At 45.3% G+C, this 20,206-nt stretch overlaps 1 protein-coding gene across 1 annotated transcript; it reads left to right on the top strand.

Moving 5' to 3' along the window:
- Nucleotides 1–804: 804 nt before the first annotated feature.
- LOC139570563 (protein rogdi homolog) lies at nt 805–18,253 on the top strand. Its single transcript, XM_071392532.1, has 11 exons — nt 805–1,010; nt 2,227–2,298; nt 3,705–3,787; nt 5,787–5,841; nt 6,455–6,535; nt 9,566–9,661; nt 10,344–10,442; nt 10,635–10,748; nt 14,052–14,101; nt 17,367–17,493; nt 17,930–18,253. The coding sequence occupies exons 1-11, from the start codon at nt 936–938 to the stop codon at nt 17,969–17,971; spliced, it is 894 nt and encodes a 297-aa protein (XP_071248633.1). The 5' UTR covers nt 805–935; the 3' UTR covers nt 17,972–18,253.
- The last annotated feature ends 1,953 nt before the right edge of the window (nt 18,254–20,206 follow it).

Genomic DNA, 20,206 nt, shown 5'->3' with positions numbered 1-20,206 from the left:
GACTTGTAAATAGCCCATATTTGTTGAGTGGATGTACGCTTTATAAATAAAGGGTAATATAAAATACTTTTGGTTAGACTCCTCTACTGACTGTCAATCATCTGCTGTGTCCCAAATGGCATCATATTCCCTATATAGTGACCCTGGACTAAAGTAGTGCACTACCCTATGGACCCTGGTCTAAAGTAGTGTACTACCCTATGGACCCTGGTCTAAAGTAGTGCACTACCCTATGGCCCCTGGTCTAAAGTAGTGCACTACATAGGGAATAGGGTACCATATGAAACACTGTCTTAATAATACTGTAGATTGTTCTGTTCAGTGTTTGCTGTTTTAAATTAATCTCTTGTAAACATTGTCTTTACGTGGCTTATACAGGTGATGTTGAAATGACTGTTGGCCCTTTTTTGTGCAGGGCCAGGCAGGGACGGTGAAACTGTAGCGATTTGGGATATTTATGTGAAACATCAAGGCTTTTTGTGCAGTTTATTAAATCCTCTCCTGATTTAAATTGTGTGTTATCATGAAACTCTCTCTTACACACACACACAGTAGTGAACATATTGTTTTCACAAGGGAACACAGATCCAATTCAGTTGATTTATAGATTGCAATCGGTACTTGATTAAACAGTACTGTTGTGTTTTGAGGTCGACCGAGGGAGAAACGCTTAGGGGCCTGCTGCCTTTCACTGAGGTATAGTAAGAACTGCCTGCTCCAACCACTCTCTTCCGCTTTTCATGGCCTGCTGCGGAAAATGTTTTAATGTGACGCAAACCGGAAGTTCATTCCCAAAAACGGGATTAGGGGGCGGGGCCAAGATTAATTGTTAACGTGTGACTGAACTATCTTGCTGAACGTAAACACAACCCTAGAAGAAGACGGGTGGAAGATCTTCTGGTTTACATACTTGGTGGACCAGTCTGCCTGCGGGAATGCTCAATCCTCAAAGATCTTTATCTGAACTACCAAAGATGTCGGGTCCAAGCCAAGCCGAGAGGGCTGTTTTGGTAAGCAACACTGGAAGGGTCGGGATCATGACAAGCTAGCTAACAACATAAATGGGTTAACCTTGGCTAGCTAGTTATTCACCGACGTCTAGCTAGCTATTTTGCTAGCCAACTATTGATTGTTATTGTTATGGGTGTATAATTTCTCATGCGATCTTCTTGCGTGATTAAAAGGGACATTAAGGACACCTGCTCTGTCCATGACATAGACTGACCAGGTGAAAGCTATGATCTCTTGTCACTTGTTAAGTCCTCTTCAACCGGTGTAGACAAAGGGGAGGACTGAGACAGGTTAAATAAGGATTTTTAAGACTTGACACATGTATTGTGTATGTGTGCCATTCAGAGGGTGAACGGGCAAGACAAAAAGATTGAAGTGCCTTTTGAAGGGGTATGGTAGTAGGTACCAGGTGCACCGGTTTGTGTCAAGAACTGCAAAGCTGCTGGGGTTTTCCACACTCAAGTCTCCTGTGTGTATCAAGAATGTTCCACCACCAAGCATTGGAGTCAACATGGGCCAGCGTCCCTGTACGACTCAGTATTAGGAAGGCGTCCTTAATGTTTTGTACACTCACTGCCGTAGCGCCTGACAGTGCCAAGAATAAAACTGCTCTGCTGCCTTGTGTCGGCAAGCTCTGTTCTGCTGGTTGTCAATGACAACGTGATATACAGTATGATCCATGTCCTCATAATAGTCACATTGAATGATTGTCACATTTACAGCCTTTCATGGGTGAGGTCACCACTGCCCTGGCAACCCCATATATCTAGCCTTCTGTACACAGCTCGACCTATAGATCCATAGGTGTCAGGCGTCACATTCAGTCCTCAAGGGTGGGCTTCATCCAAGAACTCCCCAGTGAGAGAGAAGATATATGCAGGGCTTTCTATATAGCTAGCTAGTACACAGAAGCATGTCTCTTAAAGGTACTGGTATGTATGTAGAGCAACATGCCTCTGTTGCTTCCTGTCAGATGACATTTCTACCATAGAATTAGAGTGAATCATTGTAATGCTTTGATTCCTGCATTCAGCGAAGTAGAACCACAGCATTCTCAGAACACCAGTGGAATTCTAATTGGAACCATGATAATGTGATCATTCTAGAACAGAATAAGCCTATCTCTGCTGACCACCACAATAACTATCTTGTTTGTCTCCTCTCTCTCTTTCAACCCTCTCTCGTTCTCTCCCTCCCTCTCTTCCTTCCCCTCAGGAGGAGGAGTTTAACTGGTTGCTGAAAGAGGAGGTCCATGCTGTTTTGAAGCAGCTCCAGGATATACTGAAGGTAAATATTAGCTCTGGGCTGAAGTTTCTCTTTGGTACAGATCTAAGATCAGCTTCCTCTCTCCCTATCCTAACCTTACTGTTAGTGGGGGAAAATCCCAAACTGATCCAAGATCAGCGTCTAGGATCAACTTCACCCAACAACTAAGTAATTGGCTCCATAGGATCAAAGAGCTCCGATCACAACACGAGACAATGGTGTCTTAACACTGCTGAGTTGTCAATATTGGGTTGGACCTAGCTGTGGTACACTGACCCCATAGCCACAGAGGAGGATCCTGTAAGAGCAGATTATCATGACTAATGGTAAACCATGTGGAACTAATGCATCCCCAGACGTTTCAACTCTGGCTAGGTTGTTGTGTAACTAAATTCTTCAAGTGTTGTTTGATTTCGGTGTACTGTTGTCAGAGTTGATTGCTATTTGTACTCACGCTTCTCAAGACATTTTATTGAATTATTGATGGAGATCTTTACAATGCTGTAACTAGATTGTGTACAGGTTTATTATACTGAACCAAAATAGAACATGCAGCAATTTAACTGATTTGACAGAGTTACAGTTCATATGAGAAAATCAGTCAATTTAAATGAATTCATTAGGCCCTAATCTATGGATTTCACATGACTGGGAATACAGATATGCATCTGTTGATCACAGATATCTTGCAGAAAATTGGGCCTCACAATGGGCCTCAGGATCTCGTCATGGTATTTTTCTGCATTCAAATTACCATAGATTAAAATGCAGTTGTATTTGTTGTCCGTAGCTTATGCCTGCCCATACCATAACCCCACTGTCACCATGGGGCGCTCTGTTCACAACGTTGATATCGGCAAACCGCTCGCCCACACAATTCCATACACGTGGTCTGCGGTTGTGAGGCCGGTTGGACGCACTGCCAAATGCTCTAAAACGAGGTTGGAGGTGGCTTATAGTAGAGAAATGAACATTCAGTTTTCTGGCAACATCTCTGGTGAACATTCCTGCAGTCAGGATGCCAATTGCACGCTCCCTCAACTTGAGACATCTGTGGCATTGTGTTGTGTGACAAAACTGCACATTTTAGAGTGGCCTTTTATTTCCCCCAGCACAAGGTGCACCTGTGTAATGTTTATGCTGTTTAATCAGCTTCTTGATAAGGAGAAATGCTAACAAGTTTGTGCATAACATTTGAGAGAAATAGTTTTTTTTTTTGCGTATGGAACATTTCTGGGATCTTTTATTTCAGCTCATGAAATATGGGACCAACACTTTACATGTTGAGTTTATATTTTTGTTCAGTGTAGATTGTGTCTATATAACTGTCTATATAACTAGATTGTGTACTATATAACTAGATTGTGTACTATGTAACTAGATTGTGTACTATATAACTAGATTGTGTACTATGTTTATGTCACCAGGAGGCATCCAGGAGGTTCTCCATTCCCACTCCAGGACTGGAGAGCCAACTGAAACAGGAGAACTTCATCCTGGGCAGCTCAACGTAAGATTTGGAGGGATTCATTCGTTGATTTGATTGGTTAATTGATCAGTTGGGTGATTGATTGGTTGAGTTTGTGACTTTGATTCTTTATTAGCCATTTTAAAAACATAGAATGTGTCTCCTTGATTCATAGCAATACAATAGACAAGACAGAAAACATGAATATAATGTAGATGATAAGAAACCCCATCTAGTCCAGCCTAACGAAGACCTGTTGTTAACACATAGATCAGAAACACATGTCGGATTATGTTATTTACCTTTACATTCCTTCTGGGGGCGGCAGGTAGCCTAGTGGTCAGAGGGGCGGCAGGTAGCCTAGTGGTCAGAGGGGCGGCAGGTAGCCTAGTGGTCAGAGGGGCGGCAGGTAGCCTAGTGGTCAGAGGGGCGGCAGGTAGCCTAGTGGGGCGGCAGGTAGCCTAGTGGTTAGAGGGGCGGCAGGTAGCCTAGTGGTCAGAGGGGCGGCAGGTAGCCTAGTGGTCAGAGGGGCGGCAGGTAGCCTAGTGGGGCGGCAGGTAGCCTAGTGGGGCGGCAGGTAGCCTAGTGGGGCGGCAGGTAGCCTAGTGGTTAGAGGGGCGGCAGGTAGCCTAGTGGTCAGAGGGGCGGCAGGTAGCCTAGTGGTCAGAGGGGCGGCAGGTAGCCTAGTGGTCAGAGGGGCGGCAGGTAGCCTAGTGGTCAGAGGGGCGGCAGGTAGCCTAGTGGTCAGAGGGGCGGCAGGTAGCCTAGTGGTCAGAGGGGCGGCAGGTAGCCTAGTGGTCAGAGGGGCGGCAGGTAGCCTAGTGGTCAGAGGGGCGGCAGGTAGCCTAGTGGTCAGAGGGGGGGCAGGTAGCCTAGTGGTCAGAGGGGGGGCAGGTAGCCTAGTGGTCAGAGGGGAGGCAGGTAGCCTAGCGGTCAGAGGGGGGGCAGGTAGCCTAGCGGTCAGAGGGGGGGCAGGTAGCCTAGCGGTCAGAGGGGGGGCAGGTAGCCTAGCGGTCAGAGGGGGGGCAGGTAGCCTAGCGGTCAGAGGGGGGGCAGGTAGCCTAGCGGTCAGAGGGGGGGCAGGTAGCCTAGCGGTCAGAGGGGCGGCAGGTAGCCTAGCGGTCAGAGGGGCGGCAGGTAGCCTAGCGGTCAGAGGGGCGGCAGGTAGCCTAGCGGTCAGAGGGGCGGCAGGTAGCCTAGCGGTCAGAGGGGCGGCAGGTAGCCGTTGGGCCATTAACTGAAAGGTTGCAAGATCAAATCCCAGAGCTGACAATGTAAACACCTGTCGTTCTGCCCCTGAACAAGGCAGTTAACCCACTGTTCCTGGACCGTCAATGTAAATAAGAATTTGTTCTTAACTGCCTTGCCTAGTTAAATAAAGGTAAAATAAATTAAAAATATTAAAATTCTCACACAACATGCAAGTTATTTTCTAATGGTCTTTTTTGGGGGGTAATGTGATTCAATCTATAGAGCACGAAAATAGGCTGATAGGCACCTATTTAAAGATCAGAAGCCAGTCCCAACATCTCACGTGTGTGTGTGTGTGTGTGTGTGTGTGTGTGTGTGTGTGTGTGTGTGTGTGTGTGTGTGTGTGTGTGTGTGTGTGTGTGTGTGTGTGTGTGTGTGTGTGTGTGTGTGTGTGTGTGTGTGTGTGTGTGTGTGTGTGTGTGTGTGTGTGTGTGTGTGTGTGTGTGTGTGTGTGTGTGTGTGTGTGCGTGTGTGCGCGTGCGTGCGTGCGTGCGTGCGTGCGTGCTTCAGGTCCATGGCTGTACGTACTGTATGTGTCTTGGTTGAGGGAAAACTCCTGTCTGTCAACATTTGTTATAGTGGAGGGCTTGTTTATCCATTACACAACCTTCTGTTTACAGACACCATCAACCACACGTTTCTAATCTGCCGGGACCTGAGTCTATGACAAGGTGACATGACATAGGACTCAGGTCAACAGTAGTGTAGTGTGTAGGCGATAGGGTCCTATCTGGGACTTCCACACTGTCGTTATGACAGTCTTGTGAGTCCTGCTGTCTTGTCTTCGCAGCATGGACCAGGTGAAAGGAGTACTGACTCTACAGGGAGAGGCCCTGACTCAAGCTGTGAGTGTCTCCTTTCTCTGGTTCGAGAATATTCTCTGTAAACATTCTGACTGGCAGGGTTTGACTGTGTTTTAGTAGAGAACATGTTACAATGTCAGGTTCTGTAATGTGTTTTAGTAGAGAGAACATGTTACAATGTCAGGTTCTGTAATGTGTTTTAGTACAGAGAACATGTTACAATGTCAGGTTCTGTAATGTGTTTTAGTAGAGAGAACATGTTACAATGTCAGGTTCTGTAATGTGTTTTAGTACAGAGAACATGTTACAATGTCAGGTTCTGTAATGTGTTTTAGTACAGAGAACATGTTACAATGTCAGGTTCTGTAATGTGTTTTAGTAGAGAGAACATGTTACAATGTCAGGTTCTGTAATGTGTTTTAGTAGAGAGAACATGTTACAATGTCAGGTTCTGTAATGTGTTTTAGTAGAGAGAACATGTTACAATGTCAGGTTCTGTAATGTGTTTTAGTAGAGAGAACATGTTACAATGTCAGGTTCTGTAATGTGTTTTAGTAGAGAGAACATGTTACAATGTCAGGTTCTGTAATGTGTTTTAGTAGAGAGAACATGTTACAATGTCAGGTTCTGTAATGTTCACCCTTTGTCTTCACAGGACATCAATCTGAAAACTGCTAAAAGCAACCATGTGATGCATTTCACATTCAGGGATGATAAGCAGTGGAAATTACAACAGGTACTGTAGGAGGGGGGGGGGGGGGGGGTTTCAAGTTGTAATGTCATGTGCACAAGAACAGTGAAATGCCTCTAAACCAAGGATCTTCAACTAGAACTTTTTCTTAAAAGATGATGATCGTGGGTCAGAACATAATAAAACAAATATTTATAGATTGCAAATTGACCGCAAGAAGCCTAAACAGATATAATATTAGACTGAAACATAATCATTTCAAACCTTGATTACGTTTGGGGACATTGCCCTGCGTAGGGTGCTGCCCTGCGTAGTGTCCTGACTCTCTGTGGTCTTTCAAAATCCCATAGCATTTCATGTCAGAGTAGGGGTGTACACCCCGGTGCCATGGTGAAATACCCAACCTGGCCACATTCCTAAATTCCCTTATATCTAATAATACTGACTCTCTCCCTCAGATCTAATAATACTGACTCTGTCCCTCAGATCTAATAATACTGACTCTCTCCCTCAGATCTAATAATACTGACTCTGTCCCTCAGACCTAATAATACTGACTCTGTCTCTCCCTCAGATCTAATAATACTGACTCTGTCTCTCCCTCAGATCTAATAATACTGACTCTGTCTCTCCCTCAGATCTAATAATACTGACTCTGTCTCTCCCTCAGATCTAATAATACTGACTCTGTCTCTCCCTCAGATCTAATAATACTGACTCTGTCTCTCAGACCTAATAATACTGACTCTGTCTCTCAGACCTAATAATACTGACTCTCTCCCTCAGACCTAATAATACTGACTCTGTCCCTCAGATCTAATAATACTGACTCTCTCCCTCAGATCTAATAATACTGACTCTGTCTCTCAGATCTAATAATACTGACTCTGTCTCTCAGATCTAATAATACTGACTCTGTCTCTCAGATCTAATAATACTGACTCTGTCCCTCAGATCTAATAATACTGACTCTGTCCCTCAGATCTAATAATACTGACTCTGTCCCTCAGATCTAATAATACTGACTCTGTCTCTCAGACCTAATAATACTGACTCTGTCTCTCAGACCTAATAATACTGACTCTGTCTCTCAGACCTAATAATACTGACTCTCTCCCTCAGACCTAATAATACTGACTCTCTCCCTCAGATCTAATAATACTGACTCTGTCCCTCAGATCTAATAATACTGACTCTCTCCCTCAGATCTAATAATACTGACTCTGTCCCTCAGACCTAATAATACTGACTCTGTCTCTCAGACCTAATAATACTGACTCTGTCTCTCCCTCAGATCTAATAATACTGACTCTGTCTCTCAGACCTAATAATACTGACTCTCTCCCTCAGATCTAATAATACTGACTCTGTCCCTCAGACCTAATAATACTGACTCTGTCTCTCAGACCTAATAATACTGACTCTGTCTCTCAGACCTAATAATACTGACTCTGTCCCTCAGATCTAATAATACTGACTCTGTCCCTCAGACCTAATAATACTGACTCTCTCCCTCAGATCTAATAATACTGACTCTGTCCCTCAGACCTAATAATACTGACTCTGTCTCTCCCTCAGATCTAATAATACTGACTCTGTCTCTCCCTCAGATCTAATAATACTGACTCTGTCTCTCCCTCAGATCTAATAATACTGACTCTGTCTCTCCCTCAGATCTAATAATACTGACTCTGTCTCTCAGACCTAATAATACTGACTCTCTCCCTCAGATCTAATAATACTGACTCTGTCCCTCAGACCTAATAATACTGACTCTGTCTGTCCCTCAGACCTAATAATACTGACTCTGTCCCTCAGATCTAATAATACTGACTCTGTCCCTCAGACCTAATAATACTGACTCTGTCTGTCCCTCAGACCTAATAATACTGACTCTGTCCCTCAGATCTAATAATACTGACTCTGTCTCTCCCTCAGATCTAATAATACTGACTCTGTCTCTCCCTCAGACCTAATAATACTGACTCTGTCCCTGTCTCTCCCTCAGATCTAATAATACTGACTCTGTCCCTCAGACCTAATAATACTGACTCTGTCCCTCAGATCTAATAATACTGACTCTCTCCCTCAGATCTAATAATACTGACTCTGTCCCTCAGACCTAATAATACTGACTCTGTCTCTCAGACCTAATAATACTGACTCTGTCTCTCCCTCAGATCTAATAATACTGACTCTGTCTCTCAGACCTAATAATACTGACTCTCTCCCTCAGATCTAATAATACTGACTCTGTCCCTCAGACCTAATAATACTGACTCTGTCTCTCAGACCTAATAATACTGACTCTGTCTCTCAGACCTAATAATACTGACTCTGTCCCTCAGATCTAATAATACTGACTCTGTCCCTCAGACCTAATAATACTGACTCTCTCCCTCAGATCTAATAATACTGACTCTGTCCCTCAGACCTAATAATACTGACTCTGTCTCTCCCTCAGATCTAATAATACTGACTCTGTCTCTCCCTCAGATCTAATAATACTGACTCTGTCTCTCCCTCAGATCTAATAATACTGACTCTGTCTCTCCCTCAGATCTAATAATACTGACTCTGTCTCTCAGACCTAATAATACTGACTCTCTCCCTCAGATCTAATAATACTGACTCTGTCCCTCAGACCTAATAATACTGACTCTGTCTGTCCCTCAGACCTAATAATACTGACTCTGTCCCTCAGATCTAATAATACTGACTCTGTCCCTCAGACCTAATAATACTGACTCTGTCTGTCCCTCAGACCTAATAATACTGACTCTGTCCCTCAGATCTAATAATACTGACTCTGTCTCTCCCTCAGATCTAATAATACTGACTCTGTCTCTCCCTCAGACCTAATAATACTGACTCTGTCCCTGTCTCTCCCTCAGATCTAATAATACTGACTCTGTCCCTCAGACCTCTGACTCTGTCCCTCAGATCTAATAATACTGACTCTGTCCCTGTCTCTCCCTCAGATCTAATAATACTGACTCTGTCCCTCAGACCTAATAATACTGACTCTGTCCCTCAGATCTAATAATACTGACTCTGTCCCTGTCTCTCCCTCAGATCCAGGATGCTAGGAACCATGTGAATCAGGCTCTGCAGCTGCTGAGTGGTAGAGATGAGAGCTACCACTTTAAGACTGGGGCTGAGGTCAACAAGGTAGGAACACACACACACACACACACACACACACACACACACACACACACACACACACACACACACACACACACACACACACACACACACACACACACACACACACACACACACACACACAGCTACCACTTTAAGACTGGGGCTGAGGGTAATGAGGTTAGTTTCCACCAGGGAAAACACTGATAATGACTGTCAGAAATAAACTGCTTTCTGTGTCATAGCGGAGCTAACAGATATAACAGAGCTATCAGGGAAGTGGTTTTCCTCTATTTTCTAAGTCTACACTACACACCATTAGTCTACACTACACACCATTAGTCTACGCTACACATCCTTAGTCTACGCTACACACCATTAGTCTACGCTACACATCCTTAGTCTACACTACACACCATTAGTCTACGCTACACATCATTAGTCTACGCTACACATCATTAGTCTACGCTACACACCATTAGTCTACGCTACACACCATTAGTCTACGCTACACACCATTAGTCTACGCTACACATCATTAGTCTACGCTACACATCATTAGTCTACGCTACACACCATTAGTCTACACTACACATCACACAATTTTCCATCCCAGAGTGCATCTCTTCACCAGATCATGTCCTCTATATCTCAGGTTGTGTTTGTTCCTAGTTGATCACTGTAGTTGATGATGTCGTTGTTGCAGCTGATGGATGCGGTGATGCTCCAGCTGACCAGGGCTCGTAACCGCCTCACCACTCCAGCAGCCATGACCCTGCCGGAGCTGGCCACCAGCGGCCTCATGGTGAGTCTGCCATAGGTCATAGGTCATAGCAGAGAAACTGGTCTCGTCTACTGTATGCAATTTACTTCACAATGACTCCCTCTCTCTTTCTCCCTCTCTTTCTCCTTCTCCCCTCCCTCTCTTTCTCCTTCTCCCCTCCCCCTCTCTCCTTCTCCCCTCCCCCTCTCTCTCTCCCTCTCCCCCTCTCTCCAGAAAACGTTCACTCCTCCAATGCCAGGTGATGTGATGGTGAACTTCTATATCAACCTGAGTAAACTGTGTCTGACTGTCTACCAGCTGCACGCAATGCAGCCCAACACCACCAAGGTACACACTCACATTCACACTCTCATGCAGATACAGTCTGTGGCTCAAATCCAGCCCCGAGACAACTTTCACTACAAGATCACAGCTGTTAGTTCTGTCACTCACTGAATCCAGCCCTGAGACAACAAGATCACAGCTGTTAGTTCTGTCACTCACTGAATCCAGCCCTGAGACAACTTTCACAACAAGATCACAGCTGTTAGTTCTGTCACTCACTGAATCCAGCCCCGAGACAACAAGATGACAGCTGTTAGTTCTGTCACTCACTGAATCCAGCCCTGAGACAACTTTCACAACAAGATCACAGCTGTTAGTTCTGTCACTCACTGAATCCAGCTCTGAGACAACTTTCACAACAAGATCACAGCTGTTAGTTCTGTCACTCACTGAATCCAGCCCTGAGACAACAAGATCACAGCTGTTAGTTCTGTCACTCACTGAATCCAGCCCCTAGACAACTTTCACAACAAGATCACAGCTGTTAGTTCTGTCACTCACTGAATCCAGCCCTGAGACAACAAGATGACAGCTGTTAGTTCTGTCACTCACTGAATCCAGCCCTGAGACAACCTTCACACCAAGATCACAGCTGTTAGTTCTGTCACTCACTGAATCCAGCCCCTAGACAACCTTCACACCAAGATCACAGCTGTTTGTTCTGTCACTCACTGAATCCAGCCCCTAGACAACTTTCACAACAAGATCACAGCTGTTAGTTCTGTCACTCACTGAATCCAGCCCCTAGACAACTTTCACAACAAGATCACAGCTTTTAGTTCTGTCACTCACTGAATCCAGCCCTGAGACAACAAGTTCACAGCTGTTAGTTCTGTCACTCACTGAATCCAGCCCCTAGACAACTTTCACAACAAGATCACAGCTGTTAGTTCTGTCACTCACTGAATCCAGCCCTGAGACAACAAGATCACAGCTGTTAGTTCTGTCACTCACTGAATCCAGCCCTGAGACAACGAGATCACAGCTGTTAGTTCTGTCACTCACTGAATCCAGCCCCGAGACAACGTTCACAACAAGATGACAGCTGTTAGTTCTGTCACTCACTGAATCCAGCCCCGAGACAACTTTCACAACAAGATCACACCTGTTAGTTCTGTCACTCACTGAATCCAGCCCCGAGACAACTTTCACAACAAGATCACACCTGTTAGTTCTGTCACTCACTGAATCCAGCCCTGAGACAACCTTCACACCAAGATCACAGCTGTTAGTTCTGTCACTCACTGAATCCAGCCCAGAGACAACTTTCACACCAAGATCACAGCTGTTAGTTCTGTCACTCACTGAATCCAGCCCAGAGACAACTTTCACAACAAGATCACAGCTGTTAGTTCTGTCACTCACTGAATCCAGCCCTGAGACAACTTTCACAACAAGATCACAGCTGTTAGTTCTGTCACTCACTGAATCCAGCCCTGAGACAACAAGATCACAGCTGTTAGTTCTGTCACTCACTGAATACAGCCCCGAGACAACAAGATGACAGCTGTTAGTTCTGTCACTCACTGAATCCAGCCCCGAGACAACAAGATGACAGCTGTTAGTTCTGTCACTCACTGAATCCAGCCCTGAGACAACAAGATCACAGCTGTTAGTTCTGTCACTCACTGAATCCAGCCCTGAGACAACAAGATGACAGCTGTTAGTTCTGTCACTCACTGAATCCAGCCCTGAGACAACAAGATGACAGCTGTTAGTTCTGTCACTCACTGAATCCAGCCCTGAGACAACTTTCACAACAAGATCACAGTTGTTAGTTCTGTCACTCACTGAATCCAGCCCTGAGACAACAAGATGACAGCTGTTAGTTCTGTCACTCACTGAATCCAGCCCTGAGACAACAAGATCACACCTGTTAGTTCTGTCACTCACTGAATCCAGCCCCGAGACAACAAGATCACAGCTGTTAGTTCTGTCACTCACTGAATCCAGCCCCGAGACAACTTTCACAACAAGATCACAGCTGTTAGTTCTGTCACTCACTGAATCCAGCCCTGAGACAACAAGATCACAGCTGTTAGTTCTGTCACTCACTGAATCCAGCCCTGAGACAACGAGATCACAGCTGTTAGTTCTGTCACTCACTGAATCCAGCCCCGAGACAACGTTCACAACAAGATGACAGCTGTTAGTTCTGTCACTCACTGAATCCAGCCCAGAGACAACTTTCACAACAAGATCACACCTGTTAGTTCTGTCACTCACTGAATCCAGCCCCGAGACAACTTTCACAACAAGATCACACCTGTTAGTTCTGTCACTCACTGAATCCAGCCCTGTGACAACCTTCACAACAAGATCACAGCTGTTAGTTCTGTCACTCACTGAATCCAGCCCAGAGACAACTTTCACAACAAGATCACAGCTGTTAGTTCTGTCACTCACTGAATCCAGCCCTGAGACAACTTTCACAACAAGATCACAGCTGTTAGTTCTGTCACTCACTGAATCCAGCCCTGAGACAACAAGATCACAGCTGTTAGTTCTGTCACTCACTGAATCCAGCCCCGAGACAACAAGATGACAGCTGTTAGTTCTGTCACTCACTGAATCCAGCCCCGAGACAACAAGATGACAGCTGTTAGTTCTGTCACTCACTGAATCCAGCCCTGAGACAACAAGATCACAGCTGTTAGTTCTGTCACTCACTGAATCCAGCCCTGAGACAACAAGATGACAGCTGTTAGTTCTGTCACTCACTGAATCCAGCCCTGAGACAACAAGATCACAGCTGTTAGTTCTGTCACTCACTGAATCCAGCCCTGAGACAACAAGATGACAGCTGTTAGTTCTGTCACTCACTGAATCCAGCCCTGAGACAACTTTCACAACAAGATCACAGTTGTTAGTTCTGTCACTCACTGAATACAGCCCTGAGACAACAAGATGACAGCTGTTAGTTCTGTCACTCACTGAATCCAGCCCCGAGACAACAAGATCACAGCTGTTAGTTCTGTCACTCACTGAATCCAGCCCTGAGACAACAAGATGACAGCTGTTAGTTCTGTCACTCACTGAATCCAGCCCTGAGACAACTTTCACAACAAGATCACAGTTGTTAGTTCTGTCACTCACTGAATCCAGCCCTGAGACAACAAGATGACAGCTGTTAGTTCTGTCACTCACTGAATCCAGCCCCGAGACAACAAGATCACAGCTGTTAGTTCTGTCACTCACTGAATCCAGCCCTGAGACAACCTTCACACCAAGATGACAGCTGTTAGTTCTGTAATCATGTGGTATTGTGAAGATGCATCAGTTTGTCTCCCTGTGGTTTTTCAACAGAACTTCAGGCCATCTGGAAGCTCTGTGTTACACAACCCTGGAGCCATGTTGTAAGTTCTGTTAGATAACGCTTCACATCCTGTCAGTCACTAATGCTTCACATCCTGTCAGTCACTAATGCTTCACATCCTGTCAGTCACTAACGCTTCACATCCTGTCAGTCACTAACGCTTCACATCCTGTCAGTCACTAACGCTTCACATTGTCAGTCACTAACGCTTCACATTCTGTCAGTCACTAACGCTTCACATTCTGTCAGTCACTAACGCTTCACATCATGTCAGTCACTAACGCTTCACATCATGTCAGTCACTAACGCTTCACATCATGTCAGTCACTAACGCTTCACATCATGTCAGTCACTAACGCTTCACATCATGTCAGTCACTAACGCTTCACATCATGTCAGTCACTAACGCTTCACATCATGTCAGTCACTAACGCTTCACATCATGTCAGTCACTAACGCTTCACATCATGTCAGTCACTAACGCTTCACATCATGTCAGTCACTAACGCTTCACATCATGTCAGTCACTAACGCTTCACATCATGTCAGTCACTAACGCTTCACATCATGTCAGTCACTAACGCTTCACATCATGTCAGTCACTAACGCTTCACATCATGTCAGTCACTAACGCTTCACATCATGTCAGTCACTAACGCTTCACATCCTGTCAGTCACTAACGCTTCACATCCTGTCAGTCACTAACGCTTCACATCCTGTCAGTCACTAACGCTTCACATCCTGTCAGTCACTAACGCTTTAGATCATGTCAGTCGCTAACGCTTTAGATCATGTCAGTCACTAACGCTTCACATCCTGTCAGTCACTAACGCTTTAGATCATGTCAGTCACTAACACTTTAGATCATGTCAGTCACTAACGCTTTAGATCATGTCAGTCGCTAACGCTTTAGATCATGTCAGTCACTAACGCTTTAGATCATGTCAGTCACTAACGCTTTAGATCATGTCAGTCACTAACGCTTCACATCCTGTCAGTCACTAACGCTTCACATCCTGTCAGTCACTAACGCTTTAGATCATGTCAGTCACTAACGCTTTAGATCATGTCAGTCACTAACACTTTAGATCATGTCAGTCACTAACGCTTCACACCATGTCAGTCACTAACGCTTCACACCATGTCAGTCACTAACGCTTCACACCATGTCAGTCACTAACGCTTCACACCATGTCAGTCACTAACGCTTCACACCATGTCAGTCACTAACGCTTTAGATCATGTCAGTCACTAACACTTTAGATCATGTCAGTCACTAACGCTTCACATCATGTCAGTCACTAACGCTTTAGATCATGTCAGTCACTAACGCTTCACATCATGTCAGTCACTAACGCTTCACACCATGTCAGTCACTAACGCTTCACATCATGTCGGTCACTAACACTTTAGATCATGTCAGTCACTAACGCTTCACACCATGTCAGTCACTAACACTTTAGATCATATCAGTCACTAACGCTTTAGATCATGTCAGTCACTAACGCTTTAGATCATGTCAGTCACTAACGCTTCACATCATGTCAGTCACTAACGCTTCACATCATGTCGGTCACTAACACTTTAGAACATGTCAGTCACTAACGCTTTAGATCATGTCAGTCACTAACGCTTTAGATCATGTCAGTCACTAACGCTTCACATCATGTCGGTCACTAACGCTTCACATCATGTCAGTCACTAACGCTTTAGATCATGTCAGTCACTAACGCTTTAGATCATGTCAGTCACTAACGCTTCACATCCTGTCAGTCACTAACGCTTCACATCATGTCGGTCACTAACGCTTCACATCATGTCAGTCACTAACGCTTTAGATCATGTCAGTCACTAACGCTTCACATCATGTCGGTCACTAACGCTTTAGATCATGTCAGTCACTAACACTTTAGATCATGTCAGTCACTAACGCTCTAGATCATGTCAGTCACTAACGCTTTAGATCATGTCAGTCACTAACGCTTTAGAACATGTCAGTCACTAACGCTCTAGAACATGTCAGTCACTAACGCTCTAGATCATGTCAGTCACTAACGCTTTAGATCATGTCAGTCACTAACGCTTTAGAACATGTCAGTCACTAACGCTCTAGATCATGTCAGTCACTAACGCTTTAGATCATGTCAGTCACTAACACTTTAGATCATGTCAGTCACTAACGCTCTAGATCATGTCAGTCACTAACGCTTTAGATCATGTCAGTCACTAACGCTTTAGAACATGTCAGTCACTAACGCTCTAGAACATGTCAGTCACTAACGCTCTAGATCATGTCAGTCACTAACGCTCTAGAACATGTCAGTCACTAACGCTCTAGATCATGTCAGTCACTAACGCTCTAGATCATGTCAGTCACTAACGCTCTAGATCATGTCAGTCACTAACGCTTTAGATCATGTCAGTCACTAACGCTCTAGAACATGTCAGTCACTAACGCTCTAGATCATGTCAGTCACTAACGCTTTAGATCATGTCAGTCACTAACGCTTTAGATCATGTCAGTCACTAACGCTTTAGATCATGTCAGTCACTAACGCTTTAGAACATGTCAGTCACTAACGCTTTAGAACATGTCAGTCACTAACGCTCTAGAACATGTCAGTCACTAACGCTTTAGAACATGTCAGTCACTAACGCTTTAGATCATGTCAGTCACTAACACTTTAGATCATGTCAGTCACTAACGCTTTAGAACATGTCAGTCACTAACGCTTTAGAACATGTCAGTCACTAACACTTTAGATCATGTCAGTCACTAACGCTCTAGAACATGTCAGTCACTAACGCTTTAGATCATGTCAGTCACTAACGCTCTAGAACATGTCAGTCACTAACGCTTTAGATCATGTCAGTCACTAACGCTCTAGAACATGTCAGTCACTAACGCTCTAGAACATGTCAGTCACTAACGCTCTAGAACATGTCAGTCACTAACGCTCTAGAACATGTCAGTCACTAACGCTCTAGAACATGTCAGTCACTAACGCTTTAGATGGGGCTGTCTGTGGTCAATACACACGGGATCTTTTCATGTCCATATCTTGTTGATGTGAAGATATTAGTGTGTCTCTAACAATACTAACTACCGTTTAAAAAAATATAGTTTTGTCACTAGTCAGCAGCATAGTAAATTATGCTTGTTGGGTCTACCCCGGGTCCTCCCATTTCTGAATACTTTCACACACACAGTTCCCAACGTTAACACATACAGTGCCATTTCCAATACATCCAACTGCTTTGTTGTTGTTTTATTGTTGAACTCTTTCCCTGCTGTCTCCCCCAGTGAGCTGAACAATGCTAAGTTTGAGGTGAGCCAGGTTCACAAGGTGGAGTGTGTTGTCCCCTGGCTCAACAACACCCTGGTCTTCTTCACCATCTCACTGCAGCTCTGTCAGCAGCTCAAGGACAAGGTGAGTGACGTCTGTGGCAGCAGGACACTTTCTCAACACTCCATTGGTCCACAGAATACACGGAAGTGAATGAGTAGCTGCGGTATTGGCATAGATTCCGGGCTGGGTCAGCTGGTATGAAGTAGATGATTCACCTTGTTCGTGTGTCCGCAACTAAATACATGTCAGACTCAGAAAAGAGAAGACAGGGAGAGCTGTTTTGTTTCTGTGAAAAAGTTGTAAATGGTATGAAAAGGTGCTCATTGGAAACGAGAGTCTAAATCGACTGAAGTAGAGAAGTTGTGGCGTATGTCCCAGAAAACCGTCAAACTGAAAGCCTACGTACAACACCAAGCCAAGGCACTTGTTTTGTGACCTATATTATAAAGCCTTTATTATATTGGCTTACCATGACACATTAACTGGATTTTCCTCCTCTTCCTCCTCCTCCTTCTAGATTTCCGTCTTCTCTAGTTTCTGGAACTACCGACCGTTCTAACCTCCTGCAGCTAGCTGACCGTCAGAATGCCTAGGTGATCTAACCTCCTGCAGCTAGCTGACCGTCAGAATGCCTAGGTGTTCTAACCTCCTGCAGCTAGCTGGCCGTCAGAATGCCTAGGTTTTCTAACCTCCTGCAGCTAGCTGACCGTCAGAATGCCTGGGTGTTGTAACCTCCTGCAGCTAGCTGGCCGTCAGAATGCCTAGGTGATCTAACCTCCTGCAGCTAGCTGACCGTCAGAATGCCTAGGTGATCTAACCTCCTGCAGCTAGCTGACCGTCAGAATGCCTAGGTTTTCTAACCTCCTGCAGCTAGCTGACCGTCAGAATGCCTGGGTGTTGTAACCTCCTGCAGCTAGCTGACCGTCAGAATGCCTAGGTGTTCTAACCTCCTGCAGCTAGCTGACCGTCAGAATGCCTAGGTGTTCTAACCTCCTGCAGCTAGCTGACCGTCAGAATGCCTGGGTGTTGTAACCTCCTGCAGCTAGCTGACCGTCAGAATGCCTAGGTGTTCTAACCTCCTGCAGCTAGCTGACCGTCAGAATGCCTAGGTGATCTAACCTCCTGCAGCTAGCTGACCGTCAGAATGCCTAGGTGTTCTAACCTCCTGCAGCTAGCTGACCGTCAGAATGCCTGGGTGTTGTAACCTCCTGCAGCTAGCTGACCGTCAGAATGCCTAGGTGTTCTAACCTCCTGCAGCTAGCTGACCGTCAGAATGCCTAGGTGATCTAACCTCCTGCAGCTAGCTGACCGTCAGAATGCCTCGGTGTTCTAACCTCCTGCAGCTAGCTGACCGTCAGAATGCCTAGGTGATCTAACCTCCTGCAGCTAGCTGACCGTCAGAATGCCTCGGTGTTCTAACCTCCTGCAGCTAGCTGACCGTCAGAATGCCTAGGTGTTCTAACCTCCTGCAGCTAGCTGACCGTCAGAATGCCTAGGTGATCTAACCTCCTGCAGCTAGCTGACCGTCAGAATGCCTCGGTGTTCTAACCTCCTGCAGCTAGCTGACCGTCAGAATGCCTCGGTGTTCTAACCTCCTGCAGCTAGCTGACCGTCAGAATGCCTCGGTGTTCTAACCTCCTGCAGCTAGCTGACCGTCAGAATGCCTAGGTGTTCTAACCTCCTGCAGCTAGCTGACCGTCAGAATGCCTAGGTGTTCTAACCTCCTGCAGCTAGCTGACCGTCAGAATGCCTCGGTGTTCTAACCTCCTGCAACTAGCTGACCGTCAGAATGCCTCGGTGTTCCAACCTCCTGCAGCTAGCTGACCGTCAGAATGCCTAGGTGTTCTAACCTCCTGCAGCTAGCTGACCGTCAGAATGCCTAGGTGTTCTAACCTCCTGCAGCTAGCTGACCGTCAGAATGCCTCGGTGTTCTAACCTCCTGCAACTAGCTGACCTCCTGCAGCTAGCTGACCGTCAGAATGCCTAGGTGTTCTAACCTCCTGCAGCTAGCTGACCGTCAGAATGCCTAGGTGTTCTAACCTCCTGCAGCTAGCTGACCTCCTGCAGCTAGCTGACCGTCAGAATGCTTAGCTGTTCTGTCCAAATCCTTCACACCAACCAACCCAGATAAAAGGGATGTCTTGAAAATATTGTCTGATTTGAAGTGGGTTTTGTTTGTATAATTTACAGGAGAACAGCCGGATCAAAGTCCATATACATTACCAGTGTTTAGTATTCCAGGGTTTAGGGCCCATCCATGTGTTACAGCTGCTTTAATTCAGTCCCAAATCAACCCCTAGACCCTAACCTCTAGAGTACACTCCCTACTTGTGAAGAAAGTATAGGACTAAGCAATATGGTGGAGCTACTACCATATTGCTATATCTATCCAATACATTCAGTGGTTCCCCTAGTTGGGGGTTGTTAGCGCAATGACTGGAAGTCTATGGGAATGAATATAGTGGAAACACTGCATGACTGGAAGTCTATGGGAATGAATATAGTGGAAACACTGCATGACTGGAAGTCTATGGGAATGAATATAGGGGAAACACTGCAGTCTGATCTAGACAAGTAGGGACTAGGGGTTGATTTAGGATTGGGTGCATGTATCACTTTGTGCGTCATCTGTATTTTGTTGTATAGTACCAACTAACTTGGACCTCCCTGTTGTATAGTACCAACCAACTTGGACCTCCCTGTTGTATAGTACCAACCAACTTGGACCTCCCTGTTGTATAGTACCAACCAACTTGGACCTCCCTGTTGTATAGTACCAACCAACTTGGACCTC

Source organism: Salvelinus alpinus, chromosome 1 (genome assembly GCF_045679555.1).
Source record: "Salvelinus alpinus chromosome 1, SLU_Salpinus.1, whole genome shotgun sequence".
NCBI classification, from domain to species: domain Eukaryota; kingdom Metazoa; phylum Chordata; class Actinopteri; order Salmoniformes; family Salmonidae; genus Salvelinus; species Salvelinus alpinus.
This window is presented reverse-complemented; position numbering and strand designations above follow the sequence as displayed.

What these genes read in the sequence shown, in the direction of transcription:
- LOC139570563 (XM_071392532.1), top strand. Translation starts at nt 936, where the DNA reads ATGCTCAATCCTCAAAGATCTTTATCTGAACTACCAAAGATGTCGGGT. An exon ending in CTGGGGCTGAGGTCAACAAG is followed by an intron (nt 9,662 to 10,343) that starts GTAGGAACACAC and finishes TCGTTGTTGCAG; the next exon opens with CTGATGGATGCGGTGATGCT. An exon ending in CACAACCCTGGAGCCATGTT is followed by an intron (nt 14,102 to 17,366) that starts GTAAGTTCTGTT and finishes TGTCTCCCCCAG; the next exon opens with TGAGCTGAACAATGCTAAGT.